The 24261-nt window shown below is 39.4% G+C and overlaps 1 protein-coding gene across 8 annotated transcripts in view; it reads right to left on the reverse strand.

Annotated features, from left to right (window-relative positions):
• The window catches only part of HECW2 (HECT, C2 and WW domain containing E3 ubiquitin protein ligase 2), a 410406-nt gene that overhangs the window by 25169 nt on the left and 360976 nt on the right, over positions 1–24261 (reverse strand). For all 8 annotated transcript variants that reach the window (XM_055089204.1, XM_028480351.2, XM_024115624.2 and 5 more), the window contains 7 exons: positions 13982–14134; positions 11910–12008; positions 8408–8537; positions 6378–6524; positions 5314–5428; positions 2407–2492; positions 1280–1392 (listed from right to left, as the gene is read on the reverse strand). In XM_055089204.1, coding sequence (XP_054945179.1) covers positions 1280–1392; positions 2407–2492; positions 5314–5428; positions 6378–6524; positions 8408–8537; positions 11910–12008; positions 13982–14134 — 843 coding nt within the window. The remainder of the gene's footprint in view (positions 1–1279; positions 1393–2406; positions 2493–5313; positions 5429–6377; positions 6525–8407; positions 8538–11909; positions 12009–13981; positions 14135–24261) is intronic.

A 24261-nucleotide genomic window follows, 5' to 3' on the forward strand; every position in this document is an offset into this window, starting at 1 on the left:
GTGGAGCGGCTAGGCCCGTGAGCCATGGCCGCTGAGCCTGCGCGTCCGGAGCCTGTGCTCCGCAACGGGAGAGGCCACAACAGTGAGAGGCCCGCATACCACAAAAAATATATATATATATATTTTTGACCTGTAATTGGTTGAATCTGTGGTCGGTTGAATCCGCGGATACAGAGGGCTGACTGTACTTAAAGAAACTCAGGATAACATCTTGGGGAACCTATCTAATATCACTTGGGAAGATTTAACCTCCCCAGATTGCAATTTCATTATTAGTAAAATGAGAGGCAATCCTTTTTACCTCAAAAATTCAATATATTACTGCTGACTAGATAAAGGAGTTCTGAAACCAACGGTTCTCCACTCCTCTTGTTCATTTGCTCCCTCCTTTTCTTTTGCTTCAGCTCCAGTTTGCTCCATTCCCCCCAAAACACTTTTTTTTTTTACTCACAAATACTGCCTTACTAGTCTCTTACATTTATTAGTAGCAGCAAAAAGCAAATTTTTCCACTCCAAGGAAATGTATCACCTTATTACAAATGAGAGTACAATGCAGAGAGCATTCCCAGGGAGGTAAGGCATGTATGATAAGAGACTGAAGAGGCACAGAGCTCAATTACATGATTTAATATTCCTTAGAAACCACAATGGTCATTTTTAGTGAAGGGATTCTAAATAGTTACCAATGACAAACTTAAAACTAGAGCTTCTGGAAATGTAAATCAGAGCCACAATCATAAGAAGCCACAAGCATGATGACCAACGCTGCTTTTCCTATTGCTAACAAATGCTTTGGTTCTGTTGTGTTTTGTATTTTAAGATATGTATGTATGAATATACACTATTGATACTATGTATAAAATAGATAACTAATGAGACTCTACTGTATAGCACAGGGAACTCTACTCAGTGCTCTGGGGTGACCTAAATGGGAAGGAAATCCAGAAAAGAGGGGATATATGTATACGTATAGCTGATTCACTTTGCTGTATGGTAGAAAGTAACACAATATTGTAAAGCAACTATACTCCAATAATAAAAAAAAAAGGTATGTATGTATGTATTCCAAGTATGACCAGGAAGACCTTTTTTCCTTCATTTAAAAAGGTAATCTGAGGTAAATTCATTCTAAAAGTTTTTTCCACTCTCCCAAACTTTCAGCATAAAAATGGTAATAAATCTATCTATCTATCTATCTATATATTTATATAGATATACATAAGCTAAAGGTCCTCCCTAGAACACTGTAGTGACAGTAAAGAAATATTTTCTACTTTACCTGGGAAGAGCGGTGATTTTCCCCCATTTCTCCACACAGAATCTTCTTGGGCCGTTACTCCCTCGGAGAGAAGCAAATCCTTCATAGGGAATGCTGGATGTGCCTGTAACAAACTATCAACCCAAGAAAACAGAAGGAGAAGGTGAAGCCAAGAGACCAGGCTCCAGGAAAGGTTGGCATCGCTCATGTGCACAGGTACTGGGGAGCTGCTCACTGGTGGAAAAGCTCAAAAGATAAAGCTTTTATAGACATAGAAGAGCTATAACACGAGAATTCTGACAAAGAGCTGGAGAATACCAAGGAAGGACAGAGCATTATAAAGAGAAAGGGGATGTGGAGGATTTGTAGAAGATACAGCGTCCTGTACAGCTGACCAGCTTAGAAGCTCAAACCATGTATACTTCCCATTAGAGACTAACAAAGTGGGCGTATCAATGAACCTAAGTCAACTTAGCATTAGTCCCCAATCGAACTGAGGTGAATGAAAAACAAAAAGAACTTCTAGTCCTGCAAATTTGAGACCCAGATCTGTGATCCAAAGGAGCCAAGATCCAGCCTACTTGTAAGGCTTTGCCTGAGTGACCAAAAGGCTTCTTGATGTCTGATATTTCTTTAGCTGCAACCAACCAGCAATTGCCCTGTATAACTATAAACATCACAAGAAAATGAGTTAGTTTTCCCAGTATTCTTAAACTTCAATATTATCTCAAATTTGTGGAACGTTAGATGGAAGAAAAGAAAGGACTCTTTATCAAGGAACTGGGTCACTTCTTAAGGGACTGAAGATTATCTCTTTCAGTTGCCAGGGATGCTGGCCTGCAGAGTACCCAGGGACCTCTCGTGGAAGGGATCAAACTGCTGTAAAGGCAGACATTGTTGCTGGGATTCTTGGATGGGAGTTGGTACTTCCTCACAACTCTAATGACATGCTTGGACTAGGTTGGGGATGTTCTGCATAGTGATGGAACCACAGACCCACGCAGTCAGGAGAGTCTGAAAACAGTATATCCCGAATATGCAGATAAACCTAAATATATTTATTGAGTATACTTAGCAGTTATTAAAAATATGCAATTCCAACAATAACTATATTAATGCATTAAAAAGATGATCTAATGGCATCTTACCTGTAACAACCGTAGTCGTTGTTCATTGTTGAATCTTTCCACTGCAGCCCAGAACCACCGAATTACAATATGATTGTCATGATATCCTATCAAACCAATCATGAAAGCCCGTGTTACTTTGAGTTTTCTATCTTAAGTCACCACGACACTGGCAAGTCGACAAAAGACCCCCAGACATAAATCATCATCTTGGATTCGTTAAAGGTTATTTATAATTTAAGACCAAGGAATAACACTGTAAATGTGATCACATGAGTGTCAGAAGTCAAACAAAACACTAAATGAAACCAAGAAACCTCTGTTTCCATTTAGTGGTCACTAAATGTAACTAGCGGAGAGAAGAACAACAAATGAGTTATTTTAACCATATCATTTCTGAAAAATATAACTGCTGTTACTGGAAATGTTTAACCCTTTTGGTCATTTATTTAAGAAATAATTTTCTAGCACTGCTATGCCAAGCAGTGTCCTAAGTTTGGGAGACAACGGCAAAGGAAATAGACCCTCACAGGGCTTCTTGTAAAGGAGAGACATAAATCAAATAATCATTCAAATCAATATATAATTGCAAACCATTTTAAAACTATATATTATGTTCATATTTTAAAAGCAAATTACTTTTTATTAATAAAAAGGGAAAATAAGTTTATTACTTTAACTCCTTCAACTAATAAATCTCAAATAATCATCAACCTAAATGTTACTTTTATTCCATACTTTACTAGAATTTAATAAAATGTCAAAAGTATCATCCCACAGGTGGATTAAGGCAGTAGCTGTGGATTCTAAAACCTTCTGCGGAGAAAAATTAAGTTCAGAGAGAAGGTTGACAAGGATTAAGGCACAGTTAGTGATTCAAACCAATTAGCTGACATATTCAATGTGCAGAGAGCTACTCTAATTCTGAGTCAGCAACAATAAGTCCTAAATAGAAGGTGGGTAGAAACCATTTTCATTCAAATTTTTCCTCACATGTTTCGGTGGTTGTAGGATTTGGGGAGAATCTTGCCTTACTGTTTACCATTTGATCAGCGATGCCCTTGGAGAAGAAAGGGATCCAAATGAAGGGTAAATACAACTAGACTGGACACGGAGATGCATAGGCTCCTTGTCCTGCCTTTGGCAAAGACTAGCTGTTTGGTGCTGAGCAAACAGTTTTCTAATCTATAAAATAAGTGCATTGGCTCTTTATAGCTTTAGAGTTTTCTGACCCTTTGAATCAGCTCCTTTATGCCTCTCCTTTGCTGTCTGTGCCAAACCATTTGGAGAAGGAGGAGTAAAAATGTCTCATCCTATTCTCTATAAACAGCTGCCCTGTGAACATATGGCAAATGGCAGCAAAGCCGCCCCTTCATTCAGTGCCAAGTGGGTTAGCAAACATGGCAGCTGGGCATCTCGCCATTTTTCGGCCCCCTCCCCCCAGCCCTCTCCTCCCAAGGATTTCATTTGATAAGATTGACAATAACCATAGAAATAGGTACTCGATTAGTCATATACAGTGAATAAAAGTCTATACTGTGTAAATACAAAACTGGCTGACTTGAAGAATGGCATTGCTATTAGAATCTCCTGGGGGTTGGGGACGGGGGGAAGGAATGAGCTAATAGCATTTATGGTAAGATGTAAGTTATGTAGCATGCTGGAGAAACTGTGTTCTAGTTAGGGAAAATAGTTAACAAAGTTATAATAGCCAAGGTCATATTTGGATTATACACGGGGCCAATTGGAAAAGAGTTATTACAGCAACTGGACTTCAGAAATAGCAGCAATGGACACTGCAGTTTAATACTGTCTTTCAGAGAAAATGGACAGGCAAGGCCAGCCCAGGGCAACAGTGATGGGCTGGAAGAGCCAAGCAGAGCCCAAAACAAAAGCAACTGAGCCAATGTTAAGGTATCTTTTGTACTCCAATCTTTTTAATTGTCGTTTTTTTTAAAATCTCTGTTTCAATTTGCAGATAACTGGGGAACTGCTCAGCTCTCATTTTAGTCTGCTAAGTGATTAATTCAGTGACTTAAAGGTTGTATTCTTCACTCTCCAAGTTCAGAACCACTGCTAACCTCTCACATTCTGAGTTCAAAAACAAAAACCCAAACCAACCGTCATTTGTCACGACTTTCTGAACACTTTATAACACTACAATAAATTTCAGAAAATGTATTCTTTCTTGGATTGAAAGTATTGGATAAAACTTTAACTCTGGGCTAGCATCAGGTCCCTTTCCAAGCGTCTTGATTCAGCAGTCAAATTTCAAAGGCTTCGATGCCAATTACTAATTGAAAATTTGTATTGATCTACAGAAATGCCATTCCTAAAGCTTCCCATTTGGTGACGTGTGTAGTTTTTAACTAATCTTACAGCAGTTTCCTTTTCAGTTGAACTTAGTGCTTGAATTTTAGAAGGGCTTGCTCAAGAAACTTGAAATCTGAGAACCATATCTTACTCCATTCATGTTTCAACCGTGAATTACAACTGGTAAGCAGTTCAGGTGAAATGTAGAAAAACTGTTGTTTGTTCATTAAGAAGCTCAGAGGGCAGGCCTCTTCAGGTTTGAGAATGAAGGCAGAATAGGTGGAGTTTGGCCAGCTGGATATGAGCTCCCTGGTGCTTCACTAACAACACCATAAAACAATTAATTGGTGCTCCTATGGCTGCATTTCTTCACTAACAATGAAGAGTTATGACGTCCTTAGATGGTGTGTAAACAGCTCTCCTTCCACTTGACAGATGAGCTCGCTAGGGAAAGAAGGGCATGTACCTTGGCCAAGGTCTCAAAGGAGACTGCATCAGACCTATGATTAGAGTGCAAGCGCCTCTGCCTGGCCTGGATCCAGGCCAATGCGCCAAATCGCTTGCTTCCCTCTAATCTGAAACTTTAAATCCAGCCATCTAGAAGTCAAATTTCACCTCCTCTATATTCTGTGTTGTTCCTCCAATCACTTAGGTCTATTTCAGCTGTGCCTGCGATGACCAGTTCTAGCTCTCTTGCATCAAAAACAGATACCAGCCTGGCATCCACCACCTGTGGAATAAAAAGAATACAGGACACGGCTTAAGAACCTGGAGAAGCCTCAGCTATAATTAAGTCTCATCAGAAAAGGAGGGCACAGTGAGTTTTGGGAATACTATGGATTTATTGTGTGCAGGCACTTTAAAACATGTAAAGCTCTCTACAAATATATATATATATATATATATATATTTTTTTTTTTTTTTTTTTTTTTTTTTTTTTTTTTGCGGTATGTGGGCCTCACACCGCTGCGGCCTCTCCCACTGCAGAGCACAGGCTCCCGACGCGCAGGCCCAGTGGCCATGGCTCACGGGCCCAGCCGCTCTGCGGCATGTGGGATCCTCCCAGACCGGGGCACGAACCCACGTCCCCTGCATCGGCAGGCGGACTCACAACCACTGAGCCACCAGGGAAGCCCACAAATATATTTTTAGTACAAGGTTGATGAGGTTCTCGACAGAATTTTTGTTTTATAATTGGTCACTGATTAATCCAGCTTTTTTTTTTTCTCTTTTGGAGAAGATCTAGTGCTCCAGTCACTTTCACAGTTTATTTTTATTTTAGTTATGGCTTTTGCACGGAAGAAGTCATATGGAATATTTGTTGCAACTCATTCTGACCCTCAGATACAATCATTTCACAAATCAGGCATGAGATCTGATTACACATATCTAAGCATGAGTAAAATGCGTGACTTAAATGTTATTAGTGGTCATTAAATCGTCAAATGCTATTTGAATGCAGGTCGTTTTATTTCAGTGATTTCTTGTAACAGGGCAATAAGCTTTTTTGTGTGTTCTTAAAACATACAGGGAAAAACGTTGAAGTGTTTGAATTGAAATAGCAACAGTAAATACACCAAAGAGAAATGGAAATATTGCACACATATGAAGTACAGTGATGTGGACCAAGGTATTGCTGACATCAGACTGAGAACCCCACTCCTGCTGATTGTCTTTACCTCATAAAAGCCACGCACTAAGCTCTCTGTTTGCTGCACAACACCCCTCTCAATCCTCCATTTCACCATCCTCTCGATGTACTCCTTCTTATTCTTCTCGGTGACTGGGATGTTAGCACCCCCTGGTTTTAATTCTCGTTCGGTAATCTGCGATTAAAAAACAAAAGCACTGACCATAAAGCAATACTCTTGATGTTGTCAGACCACTGCTACCAATGAGCTGGAATCAGCCAGCTACCTGTCTCTGCCCTGGCCCGGGTACATCCCACAAGCAGGGTGTGTGGCACCAGCACAGAGCCCAGGCACCCACCGATGCTCAGGGGAAACTAAGCAATGAGCAGACGTCTGAGAGCCTCAGCGGTTAAAGATATATGTGATGCTCAACATCATTAATCATTAGAGAAATGCAAATCAAAACTACAATGAGATATCATCTCACACTGGTCAGAATGGCCATTATCAAAAAAATCTAGAAACAATAAATGCTGGAGAGGGTGTGGTGAAAAGGGAACACTCTTGCACTGCTGGTGGGAATGTGAATTGGTACAGCCACTATGGAGAACAGTATGGAGGTTCCTTAAAAAACTACAAATAGAACTACCATACAACCCAGCAATCCCACTACTGGGCATATACCCTGAGAAAAGAAACGAAATTGAGTTATTTGTAGTGAGGTGGATGGACCTAGAGTCTGTCATACAGAGTGAAGTAAGTCAGAAAGAGAAAAACAAATGCCGTATGCTAACACATATATATGGAATCGAAAAAAAAAAAAAGGTCATGAAGAACCTAGGGGCAAGATGGCAATGAAGATGCAGACCTACTAGAGGATGGACTTTAGGACACGGGGAGGGGGAAGGGTAAGCTGGGACAAAGTGAGAGAGTGGCATGGGCATATATACGCTACCAAATGTAAAATAGATAGCTAGTGGGAAGCAGTCGCATAGCACAGGGAGATCAGCTCAAATTAACACAAAAGGATATTTGTTATGTCTACTATGCACTACGAATTATATTCAGTGGTTACTGCACACTCTCTCTAAGAGGTAGGGATTGTGTTTTCAATCAAAACTGAGGCTTAGCTGATTCACTTTGTTATAAAGCAGAAACTAACCCACCATTGTAAAGCAATCATACCCCAATAAAGATGTAAAAAAAAAAAAAGGTTAGCTATTACCTAAAAAGAAAAAATAAATTATATATATATATATATATATGTAATGTCGCAAGTGCTGAAGGTTAAGCTTTAAATCCTGATTAAACAAATAAGTCTTTTAAATGGAAACAAAGGGGCTCCAGATTCTGTCCCACTGCTATTTGAATGTTTGACAAAAAGACATTTTCACAAATTCCTTTAGGATTCACAATCAACTACATATAAAAAGCCAATATTTAGGTAAAGGTTTACCTTAAGGAAGCAGAATTACATTCAAGTGAATGTTAAATTGAGAACTTCTTTTCCAAAATACAAAATTCAGGAGATAGCCAAGTATTAATGTTTAACTAAGAATATTAATTATGAACTAGTATTTAGTTTCTGAAAATCTTTTAACCAACTCTTTTACCAACTTTAAAAAAAAAACAATATGTTTCCAAACCTTCACCAAAATATTGTTTACTTTCCCTCAGCTTCAAAACAATCCATTTCAGTTGTCAAACATGAATGAGAGTTAAGTACAAAGGCCAATTAAATAATTTAATATTCAACTCTGGGGTAGCATGGATATTTAAAAACTGTATTTAGTACAAGGCACATTCTAATATCTTATGAGGATATTTTAGTTAGAAATAAAAAGATTGTTTACTACATACAAATAGTACAGTCTATAAATTAGAAAATCTTAATCTGAAGTCAGCATTAGAATAACCTTTGTAACCAAGATTATTGTAACTGTACATAAACCTGGGTTTAAACCACGCAACCAACCACAAATAAATAAGCATCTGATCTTAGCCCACTGAATTAATTCTTCACTAACCAATAGCCTTCAATTACCACACTTAGTCACCAGTTATTCACACACACAGACCTGCCCAAAAACTTCTTCGTTCACAGTGAACGTGAGGTCCAGGATGTCATGGATGTCATTGTCTTTCATCCACTGCAGGCTCTGGTGAAATTCTTCATCAAGGTATTCTAGATCACTCAGGTCACAGAGACTAAGATGATAAACAGATAGAAAAAAAATATGTAGTCATGGCTATTAGCAAAAACCCAGAGTTGTGAGGAAAGAAACTAAGAAATAATGACAAGAACAAGATCATCTAAAATAGGCAGTGAGTTCTGGAATGTTCTTCGTCAAAGTCAGTAACCAACCCAGTGAAATAATTCAGAAATTTGACATAAAACTGAAAAATTCTGATATATAAAATGCCTTAGGAATCACTCAGTTTGTTTTGTCTTTTAAGACAGAGAACTGGAGGTACAAAGAGTGGCTGCCATTTGCACCGTCACCCACAATTAATGCCAGAGCTGGAAATGGAACTCGAGTCGACAACTTGGGTTCAGTATACTTTGGCTATGTTATACAATCTTAAATTATCATTCTCCTAATTAGAAATTCTTCGTATGTTTCTATACTGTCCTTTAACTTTTTTTTTTTTTTTTAAAGACTAGATTCTGTGATCCACATTCACATACGTCCCTTTTTTCTTCATGGTTCTTATCCTTTCTGTGATTCTGAAAACTGAAAGCTACAGAATTGCTCTACAATTATAATGGTTTTCTAAGAGAAGATCTACATGAGGTGGAGTTACTATTATATGACCCTGTTTTAAGATGGTAGCAATTGATTTGCTTTAGTTGTCTTGAAACTTCCTCCCATCAGTCCAATTTCAAAGACCATTTTGTTTAGTTCAGTCTACACATGTATTAGGCATCAAGTATGTGCCAAATATCTTAATAGCTACTTGATAAACAGTTACTGCCCTCAAGGAGCTAATGGTCTAGCTGGAGAGACAGGGACACAAATAGATAAGTTAACATAAGGTGATAAGTGATAGCCTAGGGTGGGTAACACTTATTATTAGTGCACTTTTTTATATGTACGTTACACTTCAGTTAAAAAAAAAAAAGATAAGGTAGATATAGGAACCTCCCACAGCAAACATGCAAAGCATTTACTTTGACCTGGAGATTTAGAAGAAGCCTTTTGGAGCAGATGATACCTATATTAAAGTTTGCAGGATGTTTCAAGCTAGAGAGGTAAAGGGGGATGGATGAAAAGGAGAAGAAGGGGAAAAAGAGAGATAGGAGAAGAAGACAACCTGAGCAAAGCACAAAGGGATGGAGTATACAGATTTTCCAAGCATACTGGAAGCATCAGAGAGTTAACCACAAGACAGAATGTCTAGAGAATGAGGCTGGAAAGGTAGCTGGGAGCAGGTCTGAATGTCATTCTAAGCAGCTTCGTGATTCAGAACTACCGAAAGGTTTTAAAACAGGGAATGACATGGTGAGACATGGGGTGTAACTTTAAATTGTTCTTCTGGAAGTGGCAGTGTAGAGGATTACTTAAAATTGGGGGTGGTGGTAATCATTGGGTGGAAACCAATTAATAGATCACTAGAGTAATCTGGCCAAAATAAGATAAATAAGATAAGGATTTTAATTAGGGCACAGCTATTAGGGTAGAGAAGATAAATTTAAGAATTATTTAGGAGGTGAATGTGGAAATTAATAAATGGTTTTACTGGGTAGTATAAAGAAGTATATCTAAAATGGGATGGCAAATGAACTCAAGTTACAAGACAACTCTGATTCATTGCCAGTCTTGAGGGCCAAAAGTTGAAAAATTCCTGAGGCCACAACGAGTTCAGCAGGAAAAAGTACCTAAATGATTTGTGACCTGTACCATGGGAATGGGGCAGGAGGTGGGGAAGAGAAGAAACTGTGCTGTGTATTTACCATCCCTGTTTAAGGTTGACGCCCAATTTCTGACCAGAGTGACTTGAGAATGTTGGCACCTTGAACTGTGACTGGGCATAAGGGAGAAGGTACATTTTTAGGTCAGGAGAAATTGATGAGTCTAGTCTTAACCATGTTGATTCTGAGGTGCCTGTGAGACATACAAGAGGAGATATTCAGTGGAATGTTGACTGCTTGAGCCTACGACTCAAGGGAGATCATGTCTGTGGGTGCAGATTGGAGAGTAGATGAGACAGGCAAAGGGATATCCCATGAGAGCACACAGAGAGAGAAAAGCAAGGGGACAAGAATGGAAGCTTCAGGAACATCAAGGTTTAAGGGCAAGTCAGGACATCCACAAAGGAGGCATAAAAGTAAAAGGAGAACCAGGAGAGCACAGTGTCACATAGGCCAGTGAAGGAAGAACTCAAGAGAAATGGGTGGGGTTGGGAGGGGTCAACAGTATCAAAAGCAGCAGAATGGTCCATTAAGATAAAGACTAAAAAACATTCTTTAAAAGCTTCCATAGGTTATTGGTGGGAAAAAAAGCCAGGCTAAAATGTGTTGAGGGTGTGTCAACAGTCAGTATAGACTACCCTTTCAGGAAGCTTAAATGGAAAATGAGAGATAAGGCAATGAAATGGGAAGATGCAAATGGGCCAGAAGAACCAGAGAGGCAGAAGCCAGTGTCCAGGTGCCCAGGACTTCATCGGTCCATATACCAAAAGGGAGGATGGCAAAAGTCTTCCTACTGACCCTCTTTAAGAACCATTAGAAATACTTTGCTTTCAAATGAGTTCTAGGCTTCCGTTTTTACAGAAAGCAGATACATGGCCTTGGTTAAGGAATGAGCTGGTCAGAGCCATGCAATCATTCTGCGTTTTCTCATTGCAAGTTTGAGCTACTACCCTCACAGATAGTTGCCTTCTTCTGTTCAGCCTTGTAAATGACTACTGATTATAGGACAGAAACTGTTTGCTCTACATTTCACAATAATTGTAATCTTTCATTGTGCTAACAATGAAGAAAAAGTTCTGTGAATGCTAAATTTTCATCTGCCATCGTAAATTACTGTCTTGCATATAGAGAGATCTCAAGATAAATATGGGACTTTAAAAATATTGCCCACCTCTAACAAACAAACAAATTAAAAAAAAAAAGGAGAATGAAAATATGAACCAAGAATAAACAGTTGAAAGTTTGCATAAAGCAAAATGTAAAATGCATCTTGTGAAAGATGGGGGGCTGTGAGTCACCAAGACTAAGCCACAACTATTCTATTAATAATCGGCATTAATACCACAGGAATTCCAGCACTGTATTTGAAGTACAATTGTTTTGAAGAAACATGTGTAGCAACAAATGAGAATGAATTATTCAGAGTGGAGCAAAACTAAGCCTTTGGGAGCAAGACAGGAATAAAGGAACAGAAGCTGGAAAAATCCAGTAACCACATTTGAAATTATATTAGTTGATTAGTTTCAGAAATCTAAATCACTATTAAGTAAGTAATAAGAGATTTGAGATAGTGAGCCGATAAATGACATTGTCAAAAGACCCTTTTTGATAAAGGAAATATTACATTCTTTACATGCTAATTACATAAGCAATAAAAACACTCTTACATTCTGAGAAGAGCCTTATAAAAGGGCCGTGTGAAGAAGGCATCCAACAAATACTGGTGAATTAGTGCAAGACCAAGGATCCTACCACTGAACCGGAACCTGTGAAGGAAAAGCAGGAGATGGCTTACACGTCATGGAGCAATTTCTGAATGGTTCTATTTGCTCTCAAGAATGCTTTCCAGGGCTTCCCTGGTGGCGCAGCGGTTGAGAGTCCGCCTGCCGATGCAGGGGACACGGGTTCGTGCCCCGGTCCGGGAAGATCCCACATGCCGCGGAGCGGCTGGGCCCGTGAGCCATGGCCGCTGAGCCTGCACGTCCGGAGCCTGTGCTCCGCAACGGGAGAGGCCACAACAGTGAGAGGCCCGCGTACCGCAAAAAAAAAAAAGAATGCTTTCCAGCTCTAATCATCTAAGTTTTTCCATGAGAGTTTGTGTGCACTGCAGGCTGGGTCTTCATTAGGCTGATATTCACATCTCCTTGGTAGAAGAAATCTGTTTCACTCTGATGTTCAGAGAGATACTACTCCACTTTCACCCCGTGTCAGTAATGTCCACCATGTAGCACCCTACATGGCCAACATGAATTTCCTGTTAGCATGGCAGTGAAATTTCCCTAAATCACTTCTAAGAAATGTTGACAGAATGAGACCAGTGGTGGTGGGAAAAATGTTGTCCCCTTGTAGTTTGCTTGCATGAATATTAGCAGGATTTCTCTAATGCAAACCTAGTGGCAATTCCCTTTTGAGGAAAAGCCCAGTCTCAGAGTGAGAAAGTTCCTATTTCTGTTCTCTCTCAAACCCCTCTCTTGATTATAACTCACCATCCAAGAACCATGCATGTGTACATTTGAGGGAGTTTCCTCATGGGACATTCTGTTCTTTAAAATTTCAGTGCTCAACTCTATACTGAATCACTTCGGAAAATTTATTAAATATATCTGTCATGACTGGGTTTGCTGAGATGTACATGTATTTTCTTTTTCGGAAGTATTCAAGTTTCTAGCTCTTTGAAAGCCTGGTGCCTTCCGAAAGTGTAAATCCACACTGAGGTTCATACTATTCACTTGTAATTTTAGTGTTAGGCAACCATTTTAAGATGAATGTCCAGCAGCTTTGTTTTTCTTTATCCACTTATGTTAGTATAACTGCCATAGCTACTCTTAGGAGGACTCCAAATTGTAGTTAAACGGAAGTTAATTTGAAGAATAAGTCCTAAAACTTAATGCCCTCCACCCACCAATATTAACCTCATGACTCAAAGAAATTGTTTCCATGAGTCGCACTCATGTTCTTTTTTTTGTTACTACAGTGAAAATGAACAGGAACAAGCAAACAGGGGTTATAAAGATACTTCAAGTCTATAAAGGCAGGCATGTAAAAAAAAAACGTCATGAAAAGAGTGCAATTCAGGATTTTCAGAATAAATAATTCCCAGATGGGAATCCTAGCCCAGTTTTCCTTGGTTTTGTGTGAGAAATTAGGAAAGGGGCAATTCCTGGCTACAAACTTGAAACAGTCACTAGGGTAAGGGGCCACTGCTGTGACTCCGCACTCCTGCCTGCCTGCCTGCCAGCATTCTCTTCCACCTTCCGTTCCTCCAGGGCACCCGATCCTCCAGCCCTCCCTCCCCCTACAACACCAACAGCCCAGCTGCTCTGCCCCTCCCCCAGTGTTAGCCACTTCCCCAAGGGCTGCCTGACCTCTGGGTCAGGACATTCCCCTACTCAGCCCCCACCTGCCCCCATCAGATCTCAGAGTGGCCCAAAGCTGCAGAGAGGGATTTAGGGTCTTGCTGGGAACCTAACATCACCTGCAACTTTCTTTCAGTGGAAAAAACCTTTTGAATTCTACCCAACTCACTTAAAATTGGTCTTATGGAACATAATCTATTCCTAGCTTGGAGACTGCCTGTATATTAAATTTGACAACACAAACAAGAGTCAAATGAGATAGTTAACTGAAAATATGATTTTCTCCAAGGGAAAAAATGTTTTAAAAAAAAGTGTGGGTTCCTATAAAAACTAACATCACAGAAAATCAGCTGAAGAAAAGTGTTGGAGAAAAAAATACTTACCATTCATGGTGATTGTCTACAAAAGCAGACATGGGACTTATTTGTACTGTGTATGTGTCATTGGCTGAATATTCAAATAAGCCGTAATATGGGTTAAAGAGTTCTCTGGATACCAGGAAGAAAAACTCTCTGGAAGGTCCACTGTAATCCAGCCTTTAAAAAATTCACAAAAAGAACAACCAGTTATTATTTTTTTCTATTTATTAGGCACATTTTCTACAGTGCTCAACTTTCTACAGAACTCCTTAGAAGTCTAATTATCCACATAGCAGGATTGTCCAAAACATTGGACATAATTGAATGATCATGATTCCTGATCTCAAACATGTTTTGACCCAAAATAACGTAACGGACATTTATATGGAGCATATCTAAAACTAAAGCTACATATCAGATAATGGATGAGATAGGCAGTATGCTAATAATTTGATTGTATAAATATGCAGAAAAAGGTAAATTGAAATGCCCAGAGCCAGGTTATGGGGAGAGAGAGTACAGTGGGAATGCTTTATTTAAGCAGGTAAACCAGAGGGCATCAGCTACATACATCCATGGGACATGGAGTCCTCATGGATTTCCGAAACACTTTTAAATGGGGAAGGAAAGAGACTTTAGTGAATTGGTGAGAGGATATTACAGATACAAGGCCTCCTAGGGAGATCAGAGGCAAAAGATGGAATGATAGGGTTCATGTGAAAACTTTAAATTATAAAACGCCACGGAAAATTTTAAACAAGAAAAGTGAGGGTGTCTAAAGCTTCCTCGGTAAAGTATTTGGAGAAGAGGCTGAAACTCCAGCGCCTGAACTACAGTGTAAATTCCATTTTACTTACAAAGACATCAGGGTCAAAGTAAAGTTTGAGAAATGATTGTGTGAGGTTTGAGGAATGACAAGTGGCCAACAATGCTGAGCAAAAAACACAGCAAAGAGGAGTTTGCAATAAAGCAATTTGATATGCTCAATTTAAAATGAAAAATGTAAAGTACATCTACCCTATGATAAAAAGTTTACACAAGGGTTCAAAGACAGGAAGGAATTCTGAAGGGGGAATGAAAGCTACGGATAAGTTGAGGTGGTGGGATTTTATAAGACTTCCTTTGTTCACTCTGTTTTTTTTCCTCTATGGAATTTCCTCCGATGGGCATTACTGGTTTTATTTTTTAATGACAAAGAATTCATCTGAGTCTTGTGTGGTGATGGGATTGTGTGATAGAGAAAAGCATCCTATTATAGGTAGAAGAGGGAGTTGGAATACTAGTAAGAAAAATGAAATGGTTTTTGTATGTCTTAGACAAGAGTTTAATAGAATTTACTTAGAACAGACCTCAGCTATCCACCTAACTACTTTCTCAATTTTTGCGATATACGCACTGCCATTCCCTTAATATTTCTAGCTTTACTTGCTTTTCCAATGTAGCCTTGTCTTACACAGTATTGATGGAATTATGATGTGCTAGCTTTATATCTTTTCTAATACACATTAAAAGCAACACATTAATATTAAAATAAAACATGTCAGTCTATGTAATAGCTACAATCATCTCACACCTCACCAGTCCCAAAATAACGCACTTTGGGAGATATGAGTGTAGACTGACAAGAAACCTATGTGTACAGAAAAATGCAAACACAGCAGACTCTCAAGGCCAGAGAGGCCTTAAGGTGACATGACAGAACTGCCTTCTGGGGCAGCTGAATATACTGTGGCTACCAGGAACCATGGGACTATGCTCAGATCACCCTGCCGGGGGCGGCTCCCAAAGCAGCCCTCCGGCTGCCTGCCAGGTACAGTGACGCAGGCTACCCCTCTTGGTGCCGAGACCAAGGCAGCGTCTTGTGGCTTCCTTCCACTGTCCTAGTTGTGGTCTCTGACGCCACCAAGAACAAGTAGAATACTTCTTCCACTTGAACGTTCTTCACATACTTAGAGGTTTTCTTTCAACAAATATTTGAGGGCCTATTATGTTTGGGGTATTAATCTAGATGCTAAAGATGTACATTTTTTTTCAAAAGTCATTTTCTACAAGAACTCTAAGTTCAGCAGTTTCCATATCCTTGGTCCCTGCCCCCTCCTTGCTCATGAACACAGACACTTCTTTCAACCTCCTCTCCATGCAGGGTAGGGAATTCCCTCACCACACTGGTCCTCTGCTCTGGACACTCTCCAGGTGTCAAAGTCTGACCTAAGGGGCGGTGTCTATGCTGATCACAACACTCAAGGTGTGGTCTCGTTAGCAAAAACTTAGAAAGGGCTCTTGACCTCCCTTCCAGGACACTTTTCCCCACTAATGCAGCTTAATGTCACTCTGCCTTGTGGGGCGGTCACTTGACTTTGTTGACTCATCATGAACTAGTCATCAGCTCAAACCTTTCACCGATGCTTCTTTAACCTAGGACTCTCCCATCCTGTCTGCACGTCACTGTATCTTTTTAAAACCTAAGTACTAGACGTTACACTTTTCCTACTAAATGTCACTTTGTGAGACTGAGTTCATGATTCCAGTCTACCTGGATCCATGTGGATGCAAAACATCTCTAAATTTCCTATCGATGGTGAATTTCAGACCCCTGTGTCTCTTCAGAAACACAGAATGCCATCAGTGGCATCTGAGCAGTCATTTCGTCCATCCCCTCATTTCATTGAGAAGACCGGGGCTGAAGGAAATCACTGACTTGTATCAAATGAAAGCTGTAGTGGAGGATCCAGGTCTTGACACCGGTTTCCTGATCCCAAGTGTAATGTTCATTACTCCTTACAGCTCACCCTTCAATAAATTTTAAATGGTCGTAAGCAAAACAACGTTGCTTATGGCAAACTATGGCCTGAGGGCCAAATCTGGCCCAACCCCTGGCTTTGTAAATAAAGTTTTATTGGAACACAGCCACGCCCATTTGTTTATGTGTTGTCTGGGTCTGCTTTCCTGTTATGATGGCAGAGTTGAGTAGATGCAACAGGGAATGTATGGTCTGCAAAGCCTAAAATATTTACTATCTGGCCCTTTACAGAGAAAGTTTGTCAACCCCTGCTACAGAAGAAAGCAGGAGGAAAATGCTTTATTAAAAAACCTGACTTACCCTAAACCCTCTTCTTTAGCGAGGATCACTTCAAGGAAAGATAAAATGAGGACGATACCCTAGGGTGTATGCAACCTCCAGGAGAGTTGCACACACCCTAGGGTGAGACCGTGAGTGAGCCCTGGTCTGCAGGGTCCCTGCTCTGCAGAAGCCTTCAGACACAATCAAGGCACACGAGGATAAGGGTCACAGACAGCTGAAACATGAGCCAAACACTCTGAGTCAGTTTTCTTACAAAGAGACAACTGGTATAAGTAAAATGGGTTTTTAGCTGCTTAAAATTAAACAGTGGCATTCAGTTAGAAACAGCAGGTTTTCACTGAGCTTCAACTCTCAGTGTTTTAATAATACCGCACTTAGCAGAGTGTCTTATAATTGTCTGCCTGTGTGTCTCACTCCCACCAGACACACATCTAAACTGTAACCCTACTGAGGGCAGGGACTATGTCTTTCTCATTTTTGGATCCTGAGTACTTAGCCTGATACATAGGAGGGGATCAGTTTATATTGTTGAATCACTGAGTGGAGCTGTCTGATGCTCTCTAAAGGAAATCAATATAATTTACATTGTTATTTCGCATCTAGAGGAGTGAACAGTTTTGCACAAGTCTGCCTTATATTCAATGCATTAATAGGTCATGCCAGTCCTTAACAGACAACCCAATTAGCAAACACTGTCAGAAATCGCTCAAGTGAATTATGCTTAGAAAGCTTGCTCCTTGTCTTTTCCAAGTCTAATATCTTCTAATATGGTAAAGTTTGTTAAAACAACAAAGATGGACCTCACTGATTGGTTCGTTTTCATGATGATAACTAAATCTGGCTAAAGATACAATGAATGTTCCCTGAGGAGTTAAGTTGAAAAGTAAAACTCCTTTTTTCCCAAGAGAGAACAAAGCTAGCAGCTCCTCTAGGAGGGAAAGGTATCTTCCTCAACTGCTCAGGCTTTTATCTGCTGTTTTTTAACTCTAGCAGCACTGATAGAGTCACTCTAAAGCCAAGACAGTTTTTAAAGTTTGATTTGATTATAATCTGAAATTTAGAACCGCATATCTGAGGGCAGGTTGTTGACTACACATTACATATGTCTACCTAATTCAATAAGACGTGTCCCAGCAGGATACCTTATGCATGCGCTTCCTGTTTTAGCAACCTCTTCCATATAAATAGTTAATATGACTCATATCACAGGGCTCATTTGTTACATTCCTGTTCGGCCAGTTAGGTTGGTTCCACGGCTAAAGACTTGGCATGGAAATAATGAAACTCCGGACAACGAGTGTGTAGCCACACAACAGCTGCATCTGAGGCCATTTCGGAATAAACACAGATGTCCTTAGGGTGGCAATGTCGTTTGGAGCCCCATGAAGTGCCGATAAGGCATTTTAAACACCATCCTGTTGCTGGGCTGACACCACCCGAGTTGTTAGTAGCAGCCAATATTTGTTAAAATAAATAGTTTTATTCTCCTGTTTTTTATTTTCAACTAAAATTTACCAAGTATTCCAAAGGAAGTAGACTATAAAATGAAAGAGGATGGTGCCATTTGGAAGTCTCACTATCATTTCCTACAAGTTTTCTGGAAGACTCTGCTTTCTTACAAGTTGGTTCAGGCACAAATGGCCTACACACCTGATCCAGCCTCAGATATTTATAGCAGCAAGGCTTTGGTTCTTGAGCCACTAAAGAAGGCCTGATGGGTGAGTAAGGAATTTTGTGAGCAATCAGTATGACAAAGTTTTACCTGGTGATACCAAGTCAAAGCCTAGATACAGAAGCACCCTTCTCCAGCACGGTATGGATCAGTTAGGTTATCCTGCAAGTGTCTCTTTTTAGAAGAAAACAAGCAGCACCATCAAGTTTCACTTGAAGCTTTACAAATTTGGGGGGAATAAATGATCAAGCCCAGGATCCCAAACAACTTCTAGATCAGTCAGATGTTAAGAGCTGCTGGTTATTTTATAAGCAGGGACCCAAGAAACCTTTCAGATCTCATCCTCCCTAGTTGCTTTCATCTGTCTAAGTAGAAATATCACAGGAAGAGCGCACCTGTTCTTAAACCCCCAAACTAAAATTGTGTGCGCGCATCCCCTCCCTAGTCCAAGTGTGGCTTTGCAAGACAGATGACTAATGTCACGTCAATGTCACCTTACATATAATGAACTCATTCTTTCCTAAAGAAAGGTGCCTTTTATAGAGCTGGCCATGGAGAAAAAAAGAGGTGAGGCAATCACAGTGTAAACATCCTCTCTTTATCCAGGCCATTATTTCCTTACTTGTTTTGGGTACTAAGAAGTGAATGTACACCTGAAACTAACACAATATTGTAAATCAACTGTACTTCAATAAAAAAATAAATAAAAAGAAGTGAATGGCCCCAAATGTCCCATCAGAACACGACAGTCTGCCTAGCTAAGTTTTGACACCACACATTTAGAAGAAAATAATACACTGGAGAATATGCGGTATTCTACTGGCTCCCTTCCTAAAGAAGCAACTTCTAGGCGGACAGAAGCACAACAGAAAGAGGCAACTAGAGTATGTAATTTCCCACCACATTCAGTCAAGATGACTCAGTTTCCAAGCTCTTCCACCACTGCTGTCTTCTCCTCTTCCCCACTTTGCAAGAGCAGATAACCAAATTAAGCTGAGTGGAAATTTTAATGACTAGAACAAAACCTTCAGTGCTGACCAAATTAAATCACAGTGGTTTGCTTAGAAACCGTCTGCTTTTCATAAAGAAGCCAAGCATAACATGAAGCATTATTTTAGCGAGATATAATAATTAGCTGTCAACTAGTATATTTACATTAATAGGTTCTAGATTTATTTTTGTATTTTTAATTGAATACAGGCATCTCTACTACTCTGGGGTTAATTCTACCGCACATGGAATTTGTAGTCGTCCTGTAAATTTATGACTATAACATTTCCCATCATTTCTCTTGACTCAGCTCTTCCATTTCAGGAACAACCTATATATCATGCGTCAAGATCTACGCAAAGAAACATCTTAAAACAGAGCTGAAGTCTCTGAGTGAATGTGCTAATTCACACCTTTTTGGAGGGCAGGCCGACGCATCATTCTTAAAAATAAATCCCTTTCTCTTTATACCCTCACTAATCTATTATAAATAAAGACCCTGATTTTGACAGGTAGAAAATACAATCAGCGAGATGGTATCAATAAGAATTGCAAAGTATTATTCCCTCACAGATAACAAAGTTGACTTCAGCAACACAAAATAATACTCTATACATACCAATACCTCTACTAATTCCTTCCACAGAATTAACTGTATCTATATACTTATTACTCTCCTGACCTCAAGTGCAAAAGGAAGTATACACATACCAAACCCTGGTGGCAATCACTCATCAGACAGCAAAGAAATAAGAAAAGTTGTTCAGGGAAACATTCTCTATAAATCTCCCCAAATCCTGACTCTATGCTTTCTTTAATAAATGTTCTATTTTAGATTAGTTTTTGATTTATAGAAAAGTTACAAAGATAGTAGGGAGAATTCTTATATACCTCACACTCTTTCCCTCTTATCAACACCTTACATAAGTACAGTACATTTGTTACAATTAATGAACTGATATTGATACATTATTAACTAAAACCCATACTTAAGTACAGTATATTTGTTACAATTAATGAACTGATATTGATACATTATTAACTAAAACCCATACTTTAGTCAGATTTCTTTCGTTTTTGCTTAATGTCCCTTTTCTGATCCAGGATCCCATTCAGGATACCACATTACATTTAATTGCCACGTTTCCTTAGGTTCATCTTGGCTGTGACAGTTTCTTAGATGCTTTTGGTTTTTGAGGACCTTCACAGTTTTAAGGGGACTGATAAGGTAATCTTGTAGAATGTCCCCCAATTTGGATTTATCTGATGTTTTCTCCTGATTAGACTGGTGTTACATGTTTTTGGGAGGAAGACAGTAAAGTGTCATTCTCATCACATCATACCAAGGGTAAGTACTATCAACAGGATATATCACTGTTGATTTTAGATTTTAGCCTTGATCACCTGGCTGTGTGTTTGTCAGGCTTCTCCACTGTAGACTTAACTTCTTTTTCCCTCTTTCATACTGTACTATTTGGAAGAAAGTCACTATGTGCAACTCACAATTAAGGAGCAGGGAATTATGCAGAATTATTTGGAAATCTTCTGCACAAATTTGTCTATTGTTATTTATTTATTTATTCAATTGTGTATTTGTATCAGTATATAGATATTTATTTTATTTATATCAGTATATAGATATTTATTTTATACTTTGAGGTTCTAATCCAATACTACTTTATTTTGTTGCTCAAATTATTCCAGCTTTGACCACTGGCAGCTCTTTCAGTTGGTTCTTCTGTCCCTTTGACATCACTGTGAGCTGTCTGAGCTCCTCTATACTTTCTGGCACAAGATGCTTCAGGTGCCATCTTGTATATTTCCTGCCCCAGTCCTAGAATCACCCATTTCTCCAAGGAGCCCTAGTCCCTTTTATTGAAGAATGATATTGCAAGCCAACATCTGGGCACTAGGCATATATGTTTTTTAATACCTACTACTAGAGCTAGACACGAAGAACTTAAAAAATGACACATTTTGAGGGCATTAAAATTAATGAAGGAAAAGTGACCAGAAAACTCAGCTCCATTTCAGAATTCCACAGAAAAACCTAGGTAGCTTTTCTCTTTGGGTATTTATTATAATTCAGAAAGAAATGTTATGATCTTTAATTTTAATGTAGTAAGATGACAAAGGCTAAAATAACTCCTTAACTTTATGTTGTTTTGAGGTTTCAATTTTGTAGCAAGCATACTGCATTAATCTTTCAAAATAGTATTATGTATTCCCAGTGCCTTAATAGCAAAATAAAGTCTATATCTAATCATCTATATGTATGATACTGACATGATAAAGCCATGAGACCAGAAGTTATCTGGCCCCATTCCAGTTTCAATAAACCAAATGCAGAGTGGCCCGATTAAGAGATTGTCCCTGAGGGCTGAGGTCACACCTCAAAATATCCCCCCTCTTATTTTCCTTCTGGGGTTACAGGAAGAAGACAAGAAATGGAGGCAGGAAACCATTTGGACATTAATGGCAATTAAATAAGGTTTCAGGCCCCACTCTACCTGGGCCTCCTCCTAGGAATGGATGTCAGTCCAGATCATGAGGAGACAGCTTTAGGATGATCAAGCATGACAGCATCTGTTCTTTTCAAACCTAAGTACCACGGTTTCCAAAGACTCTTGCTTACATCTCTGAGATCTCAACAAACTGTGGTCCAACAAAGAAGAAAGGCAGCTGGAGTTCTGGGGGAGGAAAAGTATTCTCATCCACACCAGACTGGTTATGTAAGGAAGTACTGGGATCCCATGCATACCTGCGATTAGGCTAAAAACATTTGCCTTCATTTTCAATTGCGCACCTGCGTCTTTAAGACAGCTAACAAAAGCTAGAAGTCCATTAAGGCTTGTCAGCCACAAAAGGCTCAGGTCTCAGGCAAGCTTCTCAAACTCTGTCACATTATATTGTTTTCCCATGTAATATTTTACTTTAATCTAGTCACAGCTCGGAGACTATACAACACTATATGCGACAAGAGACGTTATCAGTCACTAGCCAGAATAGTGAAAAGATCCATGGGTAGGAAAAAATTCAGATAGATCTCAGAGTTCAGGAGTTTTGCCTAAATCCCAGGGTTGGTCTAAGAATCCTGGATGGGAAAGACAAGAGGTCGAATTTTAAATCTCAATTTTACTCTTATCTAGTTCTACCAGCACATGTAAATTATTCTATACTTTGACAGCTCCGTTTCATCAACCATACACCAAATGGCTGAATTTGTTGAATATTATTGCTAGGATTCCATAATCTAATATACTTTATTCCTGGGCAAGACTGAGAGGGGTAGCCTTAAAATGATCCAGATCAACAGCAGTTAAGGAGTTAAAGAGAAGACAACCAGAGTTCAGAAAATCATGTGGTATTTTAAAAATTCACTCTAGTGATGTCTACAAAGAAGCTGCTGAGACTCCAAACCCAACCCTGAAATGAGCAAAGAGTAAGGGGCTAGGAGAGATGAGAGCTGTCATCTTCTGAAGAGTCAGAAAACCACCATTATGCCTATTTGAATGCCATGAACACCGTGTAGGAGTCTCTACTCATTCATTTCCTAACCCTCATCTCTAGGAGCACACTCACGGAAGAGTCACAGAAGGCTGGACCCTGTTTATGGCGGGTAGTTATTTTGGCAGGTGTGCCAAAGAAAGAGAAAAAGTGGGGACAGAAAAATAAGAACCAAGGCCCAAGAGATACAGCTGGGGAGATTTCCAGGTAGAACCAAGGCCCAAGAGATACAGCTGGGGAGATTTCCAGGTAGAACAGAAGGATTCTTCTTTTTTCCTCTTTTTCTATCTTTTTAAAATTGAAGTAGAGTTGACATACACTATCATATTAGTCGCAGGTATACAACGTAGTGATTCCACAATTTGATACATTGTGAGATGGCCACCGCTGCGAGTCTAGTTACCATCCTGTCAGCATACAAAGTTATTATAATGTTATTGACTATATTCCCTTTGCTGTACATTACATCCTGTGACTTATTCATTTTACAAATGGAAGTTTGCGCCTCTTAATCCCCTTCTCCTATTTCACCCATTCTGCATCCTCCCCACACCCCCTACTCTCTAGCAAACACTAGTTTCTAATTCGTGATTTTGAAACTGAGCTTATTTAACAGGTGAAGTACGATTTACTTAGTATTCCTGTGCACATAACGAGATCATAGATGTTAAAATGCAATTCCTTGCTTTTTTAAATCTCAAAGCCCATGTTTTGAACCCTCTTACACTGTTGGTGGGAAAGTATATTGGTACAGCCGCTATGGAAAACAGTATGAAGGTTCCTCAAAAACTAAAAATAGAGTTGCCATATGATCCAGCAATCTCACTCCTGGGCATATACCCAAACAAAACTCTTAATTCAAAAAAGATACATGCACACCTATGTTCATAGCAGCACTATTCACAATAGCCGAGACATGGAAACAACCTAAATGTCCTTCGACAGATGAATGGATAGAGAAGATGTGGTACATATATACAATGGAATACTACTCAGCCATAAAAAAGAATGAAATGATGCCATTTGTAGCAACATGGATGGACCTAGAGATTA

Source organism: Physeter macrocephalus, chromosome 2 (genome assembly GCF_002837175.3).
Source record: "Physeter macrocephalus isolate SW-GA chromosome 2, ASM283717v5, whole genome shotgun sequence".
Classification (NCBI taxonomy): domain Eukaryota; kingdom Metazoa; phylum Chordata; class Mammalia; order Artiodactyla; family Physeteridae; genus Physeter; species Physeter macrocephalus.